The 18,197-nt window shown below is 39.2% G+C and overlaps 1 protein-coding gene across 6 annotated transcripts in view; it reads left to right on the top strand.

The window, feature by feature from the left end:
* LRCH2 (leucine rich repeats and calponin homology domain containing 2) overlaps positions 1 to 18,197 on the top strand; it is a 43,760-nt gene that overhangs the window by 360 nt on the left and 25,203 nt on the right. For all 6 annotated transcript variants that reach the window (XR_007905258.1, XM_051792278.1, XM_051792288.1 and 3 more), the window contains exons 2-10: positions 13,332 to 13,476; positions 15,442 to 15,568; positions 15,948 to 16,053; positions 16,156 to 16,292; positions 16,501 to 16,634; positions 17,241 to 17,328; positions 17,511 to 17,622; positions 17,934 to 18,031; positions 18,128 to 18,195. Coding sequence is in view for 5 of the 6 variants with exons in the window: in XM_051792278.1 (XP_051648238.1) it covers positions 13,332 to 13,476; positions 15,442 to 15,568; positions 15,948 to 16,053; positions 16,156 to 16,292; positions 16,501 to 16,634; positions 17,241 to 17,328; positions 17,511 to 17,622; positions 17,934 to 18,031; positions 18,128 to 18,195 (1,015 nt within the window). In the remaining variant the exon portion in view is untranslated. The remainder of the gene's footprint in view (positions 1 to 13,331; positions 13,477 to 15,441; positions 15,569 to 15,947; positions 16,054 to 16,155; positions 16,293 to 16,500; positions 16,635 to 17,240; positions 17,329 to 17,510; positions 17,623 to 17,933; positions 18,032 to 18,127; positions 18,196 to 18,197) is intronic.

Genomic DNA, 18,197 nt, shown 5'->3' with positions numbered 1-18,197 from the left:
CCGCTGTGGCGGCCGGGGACGGGCAGTGGGGGGTGCGGGCCCTGCTGCGGGGGCTGCAGCGAAGGGGTCCCTGTGGTGATAGGGCACCGCTGCGGGGCTCCCCCTGCGCGCACTGGGGGCACTTCTGCCGCGGGTGTCTCGGGGGAGCGTCCCTGCAGCTCCCGGGAAGCGGCACCCGGTGCCTCCTGAGGGCGAGCGGAGCGGCGGGTCCTGCGGGTGCCTCGGGAGGTGGGGGGCGAGGGGCCCCAGCAGCGAGTGGCTCTGTGTGAGTGTGAACGCTCAGGGCTCTGTGTGTGTGACTGTGAAGGCACAGGGCTCTGTGTGTGTGTGTGTGAGCGTGTGTGAAGGCACAGGGCTCTGTGTGTGTGACTGAAGGTACAGGGCTCTGTGTGAATGTGTGACTGAAGGCACAGGGCTCTGTGTGTGTGTGTGAAGGAGGGGGGCTGCCCCAATGTCCCCTGTGTCGGTCTGTCCGTGCTATCAGGATTGGGACTCGCAGTCGGTGAGCACGGAGCAGGGTGTGCAAGGTGAATGGAGCTCTTTATTCGCGCTCTGGGGAATAAGAGCTCCGTGCTGTGGTTGGTTTGTACCTTCAGGGCTGTCGGATCCCTGGCAATGGAGCTGTATCGCCTGGGCTACTCAGGTCGGTCCTTCTCCTCAGCTCAGCAGGAAGATGGTTCCAAGCAGGGCTGCGAGGGTTGTGTGCACATCCAGGGGTGTGTGTGGAGAGCTTGGGGTATTCACTGTATTGGTAAAGGCTTGGATATCGTGAGTGGGCCTGCATTCACTCAGGCTTGTAGGTGAAGGAAACATGGAGGCCTTTTTCTCTACAGTTCCTAGAAAACAAAGCTGCATTTGCCATGAAGGTTCTGCCATACCTTGGCTGGTCCCTGATGTGCTCTTGGGTTTATTTGCTGCTGGGTTACTCGTTGAAAATGGATCATTTTGAGTAATGTGCTAGAAGAAAATATTATTGAGAGGCCAAGGATCTTTTATTCACAAGTAGTAGTGGCTTTCTGAAATGTTGTTTGGGTAAATTAATGCTGTGGGGTTTTTTTGTTTTGTTTTGGGGCTTTTCTTTCCCCACGGGTTATGAATCACTGGTGTATTGTTTTGAATAGGAGACTGCCCACTGTGGTACCTTAAAATAAAAAGAGGTTCCATGAAATAATAGAAGCTGGAGTTTTCCTTGTAGTATCATAAAATGTGTTTAGTGATGTAGTTGGTCACTGTGTATAAATATTCAATAACTGAAGCATTAAGGAAGAAGCATTGTAGGCATATAGGCAATCTGTTTTTAAAAAGGCTTTCTGTATCCTGAAATGGGTGCATCAAGGATCAGTGGTTTTTGTTTGCTTCGAATTATTACTGTTTGCATTTTGGCAGTTTTTTGGTCATTTTATTTTGAATCTCAACGTTTGAGTAAGAGCTGTCTGCAGTGATCTTGTGTTTCTGTTTTAGGATGTAGCAGAGGCCAGTCAGTGCCATCAGGATTGGATTGTTGTGAACAATGGTGTGAGAATGTTTGTGGGCAGTCTCTGACAGAAATAGCTTTACTGCTTGCTGCTGTAGGATTCCCTACTGAAATAGTTGATGTGGGCCTGTGCAAGTGCCATCTCCTAACAATCCTAATGTAATGTAGCCCTGGTTTATGAATGGATCCTGAAAAATACAAATTTTAAATGTCTTTCAAAAGATGCTTTCAAGCAAAAGATTTGTATTCTCTATTTTAACTTGATCTGTAGAATTTTTTTGTTGGTGGGTAAATGGTATTCTGTTGGTGAATCTTGGACATCCTTAACAGAGTGTCAGTGTGGCCTGGAGCTTAGTGGGGGATCAGCAGCTGCCTCAAAGGCAACAGTCGTGTAGTTATTGGCATTTTTGTAGCAGTTGTCCCTGTTTCACATGGAAATATTCCCAGGGACAAGGTTCTAGGTTGAGGCTGAGCCGTGGGATATGGGGGTTGGGTCAAAACTCTTTGCAATGTTTCACTTTCTGTTCCAAGTCAGTGACTGAATTTCAGTTCTGTGGTACTTGAATCAACCTCTAATCAATCTGGATGTAAACAATTTTTTTTCCATATTGCCAACCCTTATGCAGTAGGATCTGCAGTGTTACTGTAAACCCAGAATATTCTGCCTTTATATCAGTAAAGTCAGCAACAGCAATGCTGAAGCACAACTGCTGTTGATTTATCAAAAGTAACTCGGGATTTTATTTTGCATCTAACTTACATAATGGCTTGCCAATACTTAATTTGCAAATACAGTGACATACTTTTTGCATCTTAAATTATAAGTCAAAAATCATCGCTGAGCTGAAAGCATAGTGACCATATCTGACTGTTTAGCTTTTTTTTTTTTTTTAACTGTGAATTGTCCTTCCAGCACTCTGTGCAAGAAATCCTTATTTTATTATTTACCTGAATTTGTCTTCTGGCTGTTCAAACAGATCTTGTGCTGCTGTTAATGAACTTCTGGAAAAAAATAAAATCATAGGCCTTGAGATATCAAGAGGTATCTTGAATATTCTAGTCATTTTATGAACATGTGTAGTTTTGCTTCTCTCTGTGTGAGGAACATTAGGCCCCCTGGCAGTTAAGTAATTGAGTCTATCACATCAGTGTAATCATGGTCTGCTTAGCTGGAGAGTTGTGTGTTTGCTGGTTTGTTTTTTTAAAGATAGGTTCCTGTGCTGTGTTGCCATGCTGAACTAAGCCAATCTGTGCCTTTAGTGATTTGCCCTCTTTTAGTGAGCACTTTTTACAACACGAATTTAGCAAATATGAAAGGTGCTTGACTGACAGCTCAAGATAGGATTTGTGTGTTCTGGGTAATGCAGTGGAGCCATCAGGCTTCCTTCTTCATGGCTTTGTCACAGCGGATCTGTCTCCCACTTTTTAATTCTGAGGGAACTTCCAAGCAATTATAAGTAAGTGAGTGATTGCCTATAAATAGATTAACGATTAACTTTGAAATTTCTCCTTTCTCACCACCTGCTTCCTCTTCATGTCTAGGAGTAACAGCAGTGTATTTCCAGTGTGACTTCAGAGCGAGTCCTCCTGTCATGGCCAGTAACAGCCTTGGCAGGGCAGGAGGAGTTCCCACCTTGAGATCCCTGTGTGTGTCTGCTGAGGGATGGGAGGAGACAGCCTGTCACAGAGACCCTTATCAGCATTACTTGCATGTCTCTGATTTTTTTTTTTTTTTGCATCTTATTTCTGGCCCTTCTAAGGTATATAGTCATTCATGTGATTACAGATTAAACCTAACAAAGCTACAGCTTAACACTAAGTGGGAAATGCACAGGAATGTTAATTTATAATGTTCTACCTTTACAGTATACACTTCTGAACCAAGTATGTTTTCCTTTCTGAATATTTTTATTTGTGGTGCCAGTGTTGATTGAATGAATGATGGCAGGTAACTGAAGAGCAGCAGCAAACTCCAATATTCAGCTAAAGAAATTAACATTCATCTATGATGTGTATCTTAAACCTAGATTACACTCTAGAAATCAAGCATATTGCAAAACATAGTTTTTCAGTAGTGACTCCTTCAGATTTGAATGAAAAGAGAAACTCGGGTTCAATGGTTTCTTGGGAGGGAGGGTTTAGTGTTTATGTTTGGAAATGCATCTGATGCAAAACCTGGAAGTGACAGAGTTTATAAACAAGTAATTGTGGAAATTCCCCACAGTGTTTTCAGAACATGCCCAGTGTTTGGGCTGAGAGGAAATGAGTTGTGTGTGCTTGAGGCTTTGTTGCTGAAGGTCAGTGGTAAGGATCATTGTTAAGGATACTTGGTGTGATGGGCAAGTTGGGAGAAGTCTAAGTTTGGTGAGTTGAAGTTAAAACAGCTGATTAGTTTGCCTGCCTAGAAGGATTGCATTATGAAGAATATCACTTATATCCTAATATTAAAAACCCCAGATTCCATGTCACAACCTTATCTGAAATACCTACAAGAAACACGTGATGTGCAATTTTTTGGCTTTTTGTGTTCTCCATCCATCAGAATTATATTTGCCATTGCATTGACTATTTTTGTGCCTTGGAATATCCAGCATTTAGTGCTGTAATATTTCTGCCTTTGGTCAGCTAAGGAACTTTTGGTACTATGTATTTCTACTTTGTTACTGATTGTTTGCAGAGGGGGCAAATGTATTTAAATCACAGAATGTATCACAAAACCTTGTGCGATAAAGTGGAGTAGCCTTTGCTTTTTGAGGTGTTCTTTTTGGTGAAATGTGTCTTTGTGTCTTCCCATTCGTTGTGCAGCTTGGTTAGAGTGGATACAAAAGTACATATTCATTTTCCCAGCATGGCTGAAATCTGTCCTTAGCAAAAAGGTAACAAAATCAGGGCTGAAGGCTGGAATTCCACGGAAAATGTTAAGATACTTGGTACTTTTTTTGTGTGTTAAAATTTGTACATGACAGTGTGAAGAGACTTCTGAGTTCTCTGCTTTTCTCTGGCTGTCCAACAGTTTAATGTTCATCATTCTTCCATCTAATCTGGGATTGTTTGCCACTTGCTAGGGAAATGTGCTGCCAGGTCTGTCAGATCTAGAGAAAGCTGAGCACTTGAGGTGAAAGAAAAAAACTCAAGTCTTACTCTCTGGTACAGACTTAAAATAGTTTTGTGCTTGGCAGACATGATCATCACACATGTGGTCCCGTGTGTCAGTGTATGATTTCTGAAAAAATGGTTTTGTAGTTACAAGGCTTGAAGGAATCCTGCATCCCTGGCTCTGAGCAGCAGGTGTAGCTGCACAAGGAGCAAATTCCTGACCATCTGGGTGTTAGAGCAAACACTCCTCCAGTTTGTCACTTCACCTCTGTTTCAATAGGTGGAAGCAGGATGTGATGGCTGAGAACTTGTTCTGTTGAAGGCTGACCAAGAACTAAAAGGTTTATGGAAGGGTTTGCTTCGACTTATCACATGCAGTAATGAGAGATATTATACAATTATTTTGAAGCTGATAGAAGTGGCTACAGCCATTCTTAGATGCTGCCAAGAGATCTGGCATGAGTAGGACAGAGTCAGCAGGAGGCACCAGCAAATAAGAACAAATGCTGAAGTTGCTGCAGGGGAGGCCTCTGTGTCTCAGGAGAATGTGCTGGAGTTGTTGCTCAACCCTGTTCACTCAGTGCTCATGGACTGTAGGTCTGCCCAGTTTCTTCAGGGTTATTTCTGCTTCACTCTTGCACTTAGCTCATTTTCCAGTGTCCTTTATCTTCCAGTGGTCTAACTTACTTGAAAAATGTTTCTGCTCAGTTTATGCAGTGACAAACCATTTTACCTGCACATAAGCAGTAAACACTGGTCCCAGTAGGTTGGTTGTAGCCTTCTGTCTCTGCCTCATGTCTGTTTAGATTGTAAACTCCTCAGGACAAAAGCCTTGAATGTATATTACTGAGCATACAGAGGCTGGGATAAGAATCTTTCCTTGGGAATTTTCTGTACACTTTAGGTATTCCTTAACAAATCCAGACGTTGCTTCATTGCTGAATGATGATTGTGATGATTACTTTCCCTTGTATTACTTTTCTGTGAAACAGAAACTTGGAATTTAAAAATTTGAAAGTCAAAAAAGAAATTGTCAGAATCAAACCAATAAGTAATGGCCAATTGAAGTGGGAGGAAGATGCCCTGTGCTCTAATACACCAGCTTAATAAGTCTTGCTGACTCATCGGGAAAATACGTTTTACTCTTTCTGGTAGTGAGGCATTTTAACGATTGTAGTCTAGACTAAATACTACAGTGCCAAAACAAAAAAACTTCCTGTGGGATTTTCTGCTTCCCACTTCAAACTTAAAGAGATTTGTGGAGATGGGGCACCTTCAGCAGTGGAGAGGAAGATAATCCTTGACATGGTGTAGTACCCTTTTGACAGGATATGCGATTTTACACCTTCATATGCCAGTCCGAGGAGCGATCCTGGTGTTGTGTTCTTTATTTTCCATTTTAATCATGCTGTGTTAAAACAGCTGAACTCAGTGCAGAGTTGTAGCAATGTGCTGTCTTGTGTTGGAAATGCCTGGATCTTCCTGATGTTGCAACGTGGTGCAGAATTCCCTGAATCCATCCATTGGTTTCATCCTGGTGTTGCAAAATGTGGAATATGTGACATTTATTTAAGAAAGGATGTTCTTTGATCTTTGTCTACTTTCAAACCTAATCAATAAGAAGGAGATGGCAGCTAACAGGCAAGCTCTAACTGATGTCCAGGTCTTAGAAAAATAAATTACTTTTTGGTAGAATTGCCTTGTTAAGATTTAGGGCTTGACTCGCTTCAGTGATCTCAGACCTAGGGGGAGGTTAACAAAGCTTGGGAAGAAGAATCTCCACTGATCATGGACACAAAGAATGCAGAATTTATGAGCCATGTGGCAGAACTCCCAAGATAAGGAAGAAACTAATAAAGCCAACTCAGCAACTGTGCTGGATCAGCTCCGATGGGGTAACAGGGAATTCCGGCAGGGGGAAATTGCAGCCACTGACCCCCTGTCCATTGTAGCCTGGGAGACTGGGTCCAGGGAGGGTGGGTTGGAACACTGGGTTCCTCAAAGCTACCTTGATTTCAGAGCCAGTGTGTTGCATCTCAGTCATTTTTTTCCTCTGTAGAGACAACTATAGGTCTGTTCCACTTCATGAGAAAGAACTGTGGTTCAATCTGACAGGATCCTTTGTTGTTGTTGTTGTTTAAGTCTAAAGTAATAGAAGTGTAATTTTAAAAAGGATTTTTTTCTTCAGAAGTGCTGTTTAGCTTGAAAATCCAAGAACTCAGAATCTGTCAAGTGGAGTGTCTGGTTGCCTGTACAACCCTCCCTCTGTGCTTGATGAGAAGCTTTAATTACACAGTTGTGCAGTTTCTTCATTTGTCATTTTAACCACTCAGACTGAGTCTGTAACTGAACTTAGAGACATGGATAACCATAAAGCAGGTATTTCCAAGCTCTTCAGTTGTTGGATTTAAAACCCAAATGCCACTTTGATATTTCTTTGTAATACCTTTGCACAAAACCAGAAGCTATTCCCTGCTGTCAAACACCCAGCTGAAAAAAAGTAAAAGCTGCTTTTAGCCACCTCTGGTCTTGGGAGTGTTTTTCTTTCTTTCAAACCGAAGACAGCCTATGCTTCTATTTGATTTAAGAGCACAACAGATAAAAATCAAGTTAAATATTGCTACATAAGATTTTAAGAATAGACATTAACTGTATCTTTCCTTGTGACAATCTGTGGTCAGCTTAGTTTCCTGAGAGGTTTTTGGCAGGTATATCAGATTCTTTGTTGTGCAGAAGAGCTGGTGGGTGCTCAGTTTGTTCTCTGTAATCCTTCACCACAGCTTTTAATGTTGGAGAGCAAACATTGATTTGTATGTGAAATACATAGTTACAGGCAAAAATTATGTTACTGTAATTCTTGAATGTTCTTTGGCAGTAAGTTCTAAATTTTTTGGTCTGTTCTGCAGCTGAAATGGTTTCTGATTTTGTCAGTATGCACAATCATTCTACATCTGGACGTGTTTTAATTGTTCATTTTGAAACATAAGTAAATAAAAATAATTCTATTATTTATTATTTCATTAACCAGGTTCATTTTTCCTTTGCAGGGAAAATGTTAAAACATTTCTGTGTTTAACAACACTAGTCATGCATTAAGATTTGAACTGTGAACCTGCAAGTAGATGTGTAGAGTCTGAGGGAAATGCTGGAGATCCGAGACAGACATCCCATTTGAGCTGAGCTCAGGAAAGGAACTTAAGAGTTCCCTTCTGCTGAGGTTCCAGAGAATCTGGGAAGTATAATAAAATCAAGAAGGTTGAAAAAGACCTCTAAGGTCATCAGGTCCAAGTGTTCACCTGACACCACCATGTTCAGCACTAACCCATATCCCCAGGGATGAATTGGTAGTTTCAGTTGGAATGGAAAGTGGTAGGAAGCTTGTGCAAAGGACTTGCTTGTGGTCAGAGAGGGGGAAAAAAATCTCTTGAATAATCTCACTTCTTCCCACCAAATCCAGCTTCCAGTTTCTGACTTAGTGCTGGGGTTTTTTGTCTTCCCCTATACCAATTAACAACATAGGAGCAAGGGGTTTAAAACACACTGCAGTGTTCACTTTTTTTGGTGAACTGGATGCAGGATCCACATTGTGGTTTTATTTAGGTGAATGCAATTTGTTTTGTAGGGATTTTTGTGGGTTGGTGGTTTGGTTTTTCTTCCCCCTTCCCCCCCCCTTCTATAATTTTGTATCTGAAAGCTCCAAATGAAGTTTTAGTTCGTTAATGCCACCATCAAAATTCATGGCTGGCAGAATTAAGACCCCTTTAGGAAGTGGATAGACTCACACTTGGCTCTTTTAATGCATCTTTAGTTTTTTTCTTTACCCTCCTCAGGAACTGATAATTGAATTACCCAAACAGTGATAAGATAATTACATTCCTGTAATGCAAACAAACTACAGTTTTATATCCTGTAGTTACACAGGTTGAAAGAGACCTTCAAAGGTCATCTGGGGCAATCTTCTGATGGGAACAAGTCCAGGGAAAGCAGGTTGCTTGGGGCCTTGTGCAGTTGATTTTTGAGAATCTCCAGAGATATTTCAGTCTTTCTGAAATGGGTTTTCTGGATTGTCCTAAAAGCCTCAGTTATGTCATCCTCTGACTGAAGAAAGCTTTGTTACATAAACAATGAAATTGGTTTCTTCATGCTAAGTGCCATTTCTGTGCTTAGTAATGGGAGGCAGATCTCTTCCTGCCTTTCTTAGTTTCTCAACAAACTGGAGAAGAGCCTCAAGCATTAGCAGAGTTTGAAAAGGACGATTTTCTTAAATTTTTCTCTTTTTTTTTTGTACTTGTATGTATTTCCATGATTTTTTTGAAGATTAAAAGAAGATAGAAACAAATATTAGTGATTACACCAAAGACTAATTCTTAGACTGTGTAGATATTCTATGCTGAAATACCACATCAGAAACTGGAATTAAACCATGCAGGTGTTTCTGTAGTGTCTCTGGTTGAGATTAGTTTTTTCTTCTCCAGAATCTTCATCCATGACAGACTGATAAGTTTTATCCATGTTCTCTGTGGTGATCTCAGATTTATGTTTAGAATGACTGAAAGTGTATCTTTGGGATGCGGTCTGAATGTTTGTTTTTATGCATCCATTGACTTCTGTAGGACTAATTATATAGTTACAGTTGTGCTTAGATGTTTTTGGCTTAGACTTTGGTTGGCTTAGGCTAAAGCATTGCTAGAAAAGCTGGCTAGGAAAATGTGTATGTGTGACAAGTTAGGAGAGCAGTTCTGGATTTTGCAGGGTGGGGGATGTGGTTTTATTTAATCTGGTTTCTAAATAAGGTTTTGAAGCACTTTGAGCAAACAAAGCCTAACACCAATATCCTGGATCAGCAGCATATTTTTATGAAAAATATTACAATATCAAGGGGAGGTTCAAGTGTAAATTTCTCAACTAAGCCTTGTTTTCAAATTCAACATGCAGCGTGTGTAAAGTGTGAATATAAAACGACTGTACTGGTTTAAATAAAAGGCCAGTCTGTTCTATCAGCATGTTTCTGGTGGTAAGCAATAATGCATGCTTAGGGAAAAGTGCAAAACCAAGGCAAATGGCATGTTAATACTATTTAACTACCTTGCTGCACACTGCTGTAACCTGACAGCTTGAGCTTTTTGTTTTTCCTTTTGATCATGGCTTAAATTTATACAAGATAGCTTCTTATTTCTAATAGCTTCCCTTCCAGGCTGACTGATTTCCTAAAATTCTTTCCTTTTGATCTTTCAGTATATTTTTTTTTAGTCACTGTCTTACAGTCAGTAAAGACATTACCTTTTTCTGTCAACAAAACCAGCTGCAACCAACTTCTTCATATTTTTCTAGTTCCCTTTTTAAATTTAACCTTAGTAATGGTGTAGTTCTCACATTTATTGTTCCTGCAGAGATAGTGGATTGAAATACCCTGTGATCCATGAGCAGGCATGGAGAGTGTCTTCTATTTAGTTGTCACATAACACTCCCACTGAGAGTTTTCCAGCCTAAACTGGTTAAGCAAAGGATTCCTATAATCTCACATCTAGAGGAGTTGTCATCTTAAATCATCTGTGGTTCTGCATTTAGCAGCTTTCCTTGCTTCTCCAGTCTATTAACCCTTAATAAACCATTCTCAAGTGCCAGCAGCTTGCTTATATTTCAGTTGAGATGATTTCTCATTTTCTCATTTCACTGGAAGTGTGTCTTGTTTATAGAGGAACACTATTCCAAAAGTTTCTTACCATATTTTCTTGGCCATCCATTGTGTTTTTAGTCTTCAAAAAATACCTAAATTGCATAAGCTTCACAATTACATTTTATTTAGCATAATAGACAATATCATCTCAAACTTTTTACTTGTTGTGAAAATATTTTTGGAGTAGAAACAATTTTTTAGTTTGGATAAAAATAGCATTACTTGTTTTTAAAAAGCTGTAAGTACATTCAATATGAGAATGTTGTGGAAAACCATAGACACTTGAATCTTTCTCCTTAGAAAAATCTGAACCCCTGGGGCTATTTTAATACTGCTTTGGAATGAAAAATTGCTTGGCAGAGAAGTCAGGCAATCTCCCATCACTTTATTTACCTTTTTATTTTATTATTGACAGACAGTGCATGCCATTTCCTATTTTAACAGGACTTCTGGGTTTCATAACAGCAAACTAATCCCTGCCCACAGCAGGGCAACAAAAAGCATTGTTTTCAGCAAAGTGGTTTCTACAGCAATACACAAATATTGTCAGCTTGGTATGTATGTGTTCCTACTGTGAAGTTGTGTGGGTTTTGTAGGAGGGTGCACTGAGGGGCTTCAACCAGACTGTGCCAATGGGATTTTTGTCAGGCCAAGCTGGAAACCACAGCTGGTTTTATATTGCCTGGGGAGTACTGCACCCCTGGGCCACTCACTGCCCAGGGCAGTCAGTTGGTGCATCCTGTAGTTGTTCTCTGTCCTGCCTCTGGGTTTTGTTTCTGCAGAAGAAACAGCAAAGCTGGTTTTTAACCTGTCTCTTACCCAGATGTGTGGCTGAGATGTGGCTGGATGCAAATACAGCAGTAAAGTTTTCGTGGTGCCCGGGAGTCTTCCAGTTCAAATATAACCTACAGTGCTGCTCTTGGGGTTGGTGGCAGGAGGGTGGGATTCTGTCATCTGTGTTTTGTGCTAGACTTCAGTTCCCTTTGCAGCTGCTGCTAAAACCAAATCAGGAAGAGGCTTAGAGCTGTTTTTTTCAGAATGGGGTTGTATCAAAGGCTGTTCATCCTGTGGTGGAGGTTGTAGAACCCTGCAAGCAATAAAACTGTACATCTTTTATGCATGCAGTTGTCTCAATCTGCTGAATATTAGAACAAGAGAGCATTTGTTTAAAAGAGGTTTTGCAGAAAACTTTCATGTGAAAGTTGTTATTTTTCTGTAACATTTTGAAAATTGATGCGATGGGAAACAGAAAACAAACCTCACCGACTGTGAAAACTTTCTCAAGCTGTGCTAATTTTTTTAATAAGTGTTTCAGTTGGGATGTTCAGTTTTAGTTAACTTTATTTTTGCAGAGTTCAGCATCAGCAGAGCATGCCTTGATCTATAAGAAGACTTGGTGATACTTCAGCTTGAGAATGTTTCTTAGAAATGATGGAGTGGCAACCAGTTAGGTCACAAAATGTCACATATTCTAGACTTCAAGAAATAAAATTGAGGCTACTGCCACTGGAAGGTGATCATAGAATCATGGACTTATCTGAGATTGTCAAGTCCAGCCCTTGATCCAACCCTGCCGTGGTTCCCAGCCCATGGCACTGATGCCACATCCACTCTCACCTTAAACACCTCCAGAGATGGTGACTCCACCACCTCCCTGGACAGCTCATTCCAGTGTCTGATCACTCTCTCTGTAAAAAATTTCTTCCCAATGTCCAACCTAAACCTCCCCTGGCACAGCTTAAGACCGTGCCCTCTTGTCCTACTGCTGGTTCCTGGGAGAAGAGCCCGACCCCCACCTGGCTACACCCTCCTGTCAGGTACTTTTAGACAGTGATGCTGCTCATGGTTGGTTTGCCAGGCTGTTGAACTCTGAACCTGACAGTGTCTTTGAGCCACTTTTCCAACTGCTTTCTAGACTTTTTGCAGAACTACATGTTTGTTCAGATGCTAATGTGATGGGAGCTGAGCAGACACACAGTTATTCCATGTGAGTGTTAAAAACTGAGAACTAAAGCCTGAAATAGCAAGGGATCTGTATTGCTTCTCTGTTAAAAGAGTTTGTTCAGCATTTCTGAGAAACCACATCCTTTTGAAATATCTTGGGTTGGGAACCAGAGTTACTTTCAGAAGAGCAGACAGTTGTTCTCCAGTAAATATCTCCAGTAAAGGTCTTCCCAGGTTGTTTGGGGGACTTTTCATGATACTGGTTTTGGTAGTTAACTGATAATTTCCAGGATTCTTAGGTCACATCTCATTTATATTTTCTGGACCTTTTCAAGGGCAGCCAGAGGTGCTGTGTATATTGGTAATGTGCTGGTTTGTCCTAACTTCTGCATGCAGATTTGCATAATGCAGTCATGCATTGTCAGAATAACTCTAGCTCAAGTATTACATTTCTATTGTCAGATACCTCCTCTTGCTGCTTTTAGGCAAGGCTAAATTGCATCCTGATTTTTATAGGTAATTGGTTTTTGCAGCTTTATCCTCTCTTTAGCTAAATCATAAATATGTAGCTGGAGAAAGTCCCAGTAAATGTGCTTGCAATAAAGAATATTTTTTAGATGAGAATTGTAGTTTTTAAAATAAATGGTAAGGCTTTCTGGGGAACTTGGCTTTAGCATTGCAGATATATTGTACAATGACATTAGATTCTGATGTAGCTGTCAAACAGGAAAAATAACGTGGGCTGGGTTTGTACCTTGACTTACTGTTGTGCCTGGAGTTGGAGGGGAAGAAATCCCAGAACTGCACAGAACAAAGACTTGATAGAGGAGGGACAAGCCTAGTTGATATTCAGTGTCATTGTAAATGTAACTGTGTAGTGGGAAATGTATTTTTGAATTCCTGTCATTCTTCTATTTTCTGTTGTAATTGCATATTAAGCAATAATCTTTTAGTATCTTAAGTCTCTTTTGTGTATTAATTATATGCAGTAGCATCTGCTAAAACTGAATTATTTTACACTTCTTGCAACACCTTAATTTTTAGGAGCATGACAAGAATATCAGTGAGTACTTTTATCTCCTCTTACTGCAGGGAAAATTTTGACTAAAAAAGGATTTTTTCTTTTTTCTTTGCTTGTAGATCTTTCAAAGAACAGATTTACTGAAATTCCTCCTGATGTCTGGCTGTTTGCACCACTGGAAACTTTAAATTTGTATCACAACTGCATCAAATCCATTCCAGAATCTATTAAAAACCTGCAAATGCTCACCTACCTTAACATTAGGTGAGTAATGGTGGTTATTTTTGATCCTATATAACTTATCTCATTGGGGAGTTGGCTTTTTAATTCACCAGGTCATTGAGTTTGCATTGATGTTTGCATTGAGTTTCTTTTTGATGTTATGCAGACAGTGTTCAGAAACTACAGGTGTAAAAACTTGGTGCTCTCAAGAGCATTCTTTACATCCACTGCTGTATTGCTCTTTTTAAACTTGGAAAACATATGGTTGAATCTTCTCACCAGAACAGAACAGGGATACGAGCTCTGGAAGGAGAGGGAATCTACAAGAACCCACCTGCCCTTGTTTTCCACAATATTCCTTGTTTCTGGTATTGACTACATCAAGTCCAAAACAGATTTCTCAGTTAAGAGCTGTTTAAATCCCTGAAACCTGCTGTGTCTCAAAATGTGCAAATATCAGTCCTCAGAGTGATAAATCAAGCATGATGTGCTCTGTGGCAATTCTAAAGAGGCTTAATATGATCTGAAACTGCAGCATTTTCTGAAGGAAATTTGGCCCAACTTCCTTCAGCAGCAACCCATTTCTCTTTTGATGGTGTCTGAGGTGCTGAATTCATTTCTTTGCACAGAAAGGGTTTGTAGTTCTGACTGAGCTTTGCATGTTCTTTCAAGAGTTGACTCTCCTGACCATCCTTTTCCCAGCTGTGCTTTGTCTGTCTCTGTGCTCATGTCCAGGGCCTGTTTTCCCAGGGCAGGAACCACGTGGGCTGTGGGATTGGGGAACAGGCTCAAATCCTGCCCTGCTGCTTCAGGTGCTTTGTTCCAGAAGAAAACCACATGATCCTAAATTCTAATTTTGGATTCAGATGGTGGAAAAAATGTATTGTGCAATTCATAGTAAAGCAGGCAGCTCCTAAAAAAAAAAAAAACCAAAAAAAAGGAGGAAATCTGTTAAGTGGCACAGGGAACGACTTTCATTGCCACATTTTTATAATCCATTCAAAAAAATGCACTTGCACATTATATTTTTGATTCTTATGCTCTCCAACTGAAAAAGCCTGGCATATCTGCCTGAAATACAACATAAAAAGAGACTTAATGCATACCTATATCAAAAACTTATTTGTGTTCACTTACAATTAACAGAATAATACATTGGTTTCATAGAGATACTGTTGGAAGTTTCATTTTATGGTATAAAAATTGCAGTCTGTCTTTGAAGCTGAAATGTGGCAAGGACATAAATTTATTTTTGTTGGTTTTGCAGCCCTATAAACTGCAGTCATGGAGAACATAATCTAAAAAGGTTGGGGTTTTTTAATAGGAAAACAGTGCCTTGGGTTTTTTTTAATAGGAAAACAGTTCCCTGAATGTCAGTTAAGCACTAAAACTTCCAGTTTTTTCATAATGTTGTGTGAACGCAAATATCAGCACTTAAATTATTTTTTGTCAAAAATAGAATTAGTTCTACTTAAATCAACAGCAAGTACTGATTTTTTTATTTTTATTTTATTTTTCTACGTGAAAGGAATTGCTTTCATACCATACCTGAACATCCTTATTTTCCAGAGACTTCTTTTAAATTTACGAGCACCTTATTAGAAAAACTTGGTGTCTTTCTGACAGTGGCAGTCCAAGAATGTTGGTGTTTTTTTCCATATGGATTAAAATCAAATAGTGGGTAAGAGTGTATTTCATGTGTACAAAGCAGATACATGTGATGTCAAACATCATTTTTTCTCTGCACATTTCAGCATTAGATTCTCTCCTAGCACATACTCATTTCATCAAACAAAATTGGGACCTAAAGTTCACCTGAGAGAGGCTGTATCTGGTGAGGAATTCTTGGTGGAGATTGTAGCTGAAATGTAAATGAAGTCATAATAGGTGGAGAATGTCTTCTGTCATAGGAAAAAAGTTGTGCAATGTGCATCTCAGACTCCCTTTAAGGTTTAGAAAAAGGAGATTATAATCCAGCCTTGCTTGTCCCTTTTTCTTTCTCTCAAGTCGAAATCTTTTGTCGACGTTGCCAAAATACCTGTTTGATCTTCCACTGAAAGTTCTGGTTGTCAGTAATAACAAGCTGGTCTCCATTCCAGAGGAAATTGGGAAGTTGAGAGATCTGATGGAGTTGGTAAATACAATTGTGAATCTTTCTACTTAAAGTAAACTTATAAGCAGTGTATTTTCAGTATAATTATAGATTAATATTTTTAAAATACGGAACTACAAAATTGAAATTCAGTTACTGTGTTTTATTGGGTTTTGAGATGAAATTAAAGGTAAAATATATTGTATCTCAAAAATAAGGTTAAACAGAAATCAGTATGTTGGGTCAACTAAAGCTTAAGGGAGGGGCTCATAAATAAAATTGCTTTTGAGATGATTTCATAAATAAAATTGGAAAAACCAAGGAGTTGGGATTTTTCTTTTACCATAGTTTTGATAGCAGTATTCCTTTGTGAAATTTCATTTAAGATGTTCACTTGATGTATTAATCATGTCTTTCTTAGGATATTAGCTGTAATGAACTTCAGGTCCTTCCCCAGCAAATAGGAAAATTGCAGTCACTTAGAGAATTGAACATAAGAAGAAACAATCTCCATATGCTGCCAGATGGTAAGCTACTCATCTTCTTTCCATTGATGTAGGTAAATTAGGTGAAGTATTAAGATAACTAATGCCTTTTTTTTGTTTGTTTGTTTGTTTTCCTGAGTGCAGAACTAGGGGACCTTCCCTTGGTAAAGCTGGATTTTTCGTGTAATAAAATTACAGAAATTCCAATTTGTTACAGAAAGTTACGTCACTTACAAGTTATACTTTTGGATAACAATCCAATGCAGATACCACCAGCACAGGTTAGTATTGAAGTATTCTAGTACAGAAATTTGCTTTATCATCTTAGGGGAAGCTGTTCTAGGTTATACCAATCAAGTTTTCCTGTTTTTCGGCTCCTACTGGGAAGTTGTGGGTACAAATGCAGTGTAGAAAGTGTTTCTTGGGGTGTATTTTCCAAAGACATGCAATGTAATTAAGATTTTTATTTGTTCATTTGTTTCCCAACAGATATGTTTAAAGGGTAAAGTACATATATTTAAATTCCTCAGCATCCAGGCGTGCCTCAGAATAGACAAAAAACCAGATTCTTTGGATCTTCCATCATTAGGTAAACGAGTCCCCTCCCAGCCACTCACAGACAGGTGAGTAGTGGGGGGTTTGTTTTATTTTACTTTGGCATTTGTTATTAAATGATCTGTTTATTACAGATAATACCTATCATTTCAGTACTTTAATTGTTCTTTATTTGGATGCCATAGTATTTATTTTCTGTCACTGGAAACTTAATTGGCTCATCTGAATTGCTATGAAAAGTTTTCATTGTACTCGCTAAAGATGTAGAAATCAGAACAAAGATGTGTAATAGACCAAAGTTTTTAAATTTATTTATTGGAAATCTCAGGTGTTTTATTCAGAACAGAAGAGGAGAATTGCCCATAAATGTCCTGAATATAATTAGTCTGTTGGATGGAAAGTCTGTCTCCCATATATATATTAAGAGAAACTTAACTAAAACCCACAGTATTTCACAAATATTTTTTATTAAATTTAGTTGAGGTCAGAAAATGAGGAATGTTTTGTTGGATTTTTGTACTGACTATCCCTTGTGCAAAAATTCTGTATCAACAACTGTAGCTGAGTATAGAGAGCATATTTTGAAAAGGATGTTTGTTTTCTTTTAGGAAAGGGACACTACTGTTTCTTTCATTCTTGTGTGGGGTTTTTGTGTGTTATTTTTCTTACTGTAGCATGGAGGACTTTTATCCCAATAAAAATCATGGACCAGACTCTGGCATTGGAAGTGATAATGGAGATAAAAGGTTGTCCACCACAGAAGTGAGTATTGTTCAACTGGGTTTGTAATTTCTGGTTTTCAGACCTTTCCTTTGTATTTTGTATCAGTTGAGAAATTCCTAAGTTGCATTTAACATTCTTTGAGTGTCTGTACAGTTGAGTTTAAACCATATAATAATATTATTTATATGTCAGTTCTGTACTAAAAGTGAGTGTCTTTGCAGCCATCTGATGATGATACAATCAGCCTTCACTCCCAGGTATCAGAATCAACAAGGGAACAGACATTAAGGAATGACAATCATGTCATGGGAAGCAAACTCGATCCACAGAAAGGTAATACCTGTTGTGCATCTGTCATTTTGGGTAACAGAGGTACTTTGCTTGGGTAATATAATGTAGGAAAATGGCACAAAATTATCTGATCATGGGTTGGCATTGTATTTTCATCATTTCAGAAAACAATGTAATAATCACAAATAGACAAGGCTAGAGAGAAAGAAAAGATTATTTCTAGCTTAAGGAGACACAATTTCTATGTTTTATCTGTATCTGACATTTTTCATAAGTGCTTAACTCTCTTAGGAGTAACATTTGGTCGAGAGAACTGTTTAATATCTTTTCTGTTCTTCACAAATCCCCACTAGACCAGGAGGCCTATGACTACATTGATCCAAATGCAGAAGAGGGAACTCTTCCTGAGCAGGGAGATGCACAGATTGGCACATTGCTCTCCTATGTCAAGGTACCATAGATTGACAAAAGAAAAACTGTTCAGCAAGCTTGGGTTTATTTTTTCTTAATTCAATTCTAAGGATTTTTTTTTTTCATTCTGTGTAAGGAACGGGGAAAACATCCTGAGAAATCCCAGAAAATAGAACAGAATGAGGACTGGGGAGATGAAAAAAGGT

Source organism: Manacus candei, unplaced genomic scaffold (genome assembly GCF_025592945.1).
Source record: "Manacus candei isolate 608988 ecotype Guabito, Panama unplaced genomic scaffold, ASM2559294v1 h1tg000003l, whole genome shotgun sequence".
In the NCBI taxonomy this organism is placed as follows: Eukaryota; Metazoa; Chordata; class Aves; order Passeriformes; family Pipridae; genus Manacus; species Manacus candei.
Note: the sequence above shows the minus strand (reverse complement) of the source record. Positions and strands in the feature narration are given on the sequence as shown.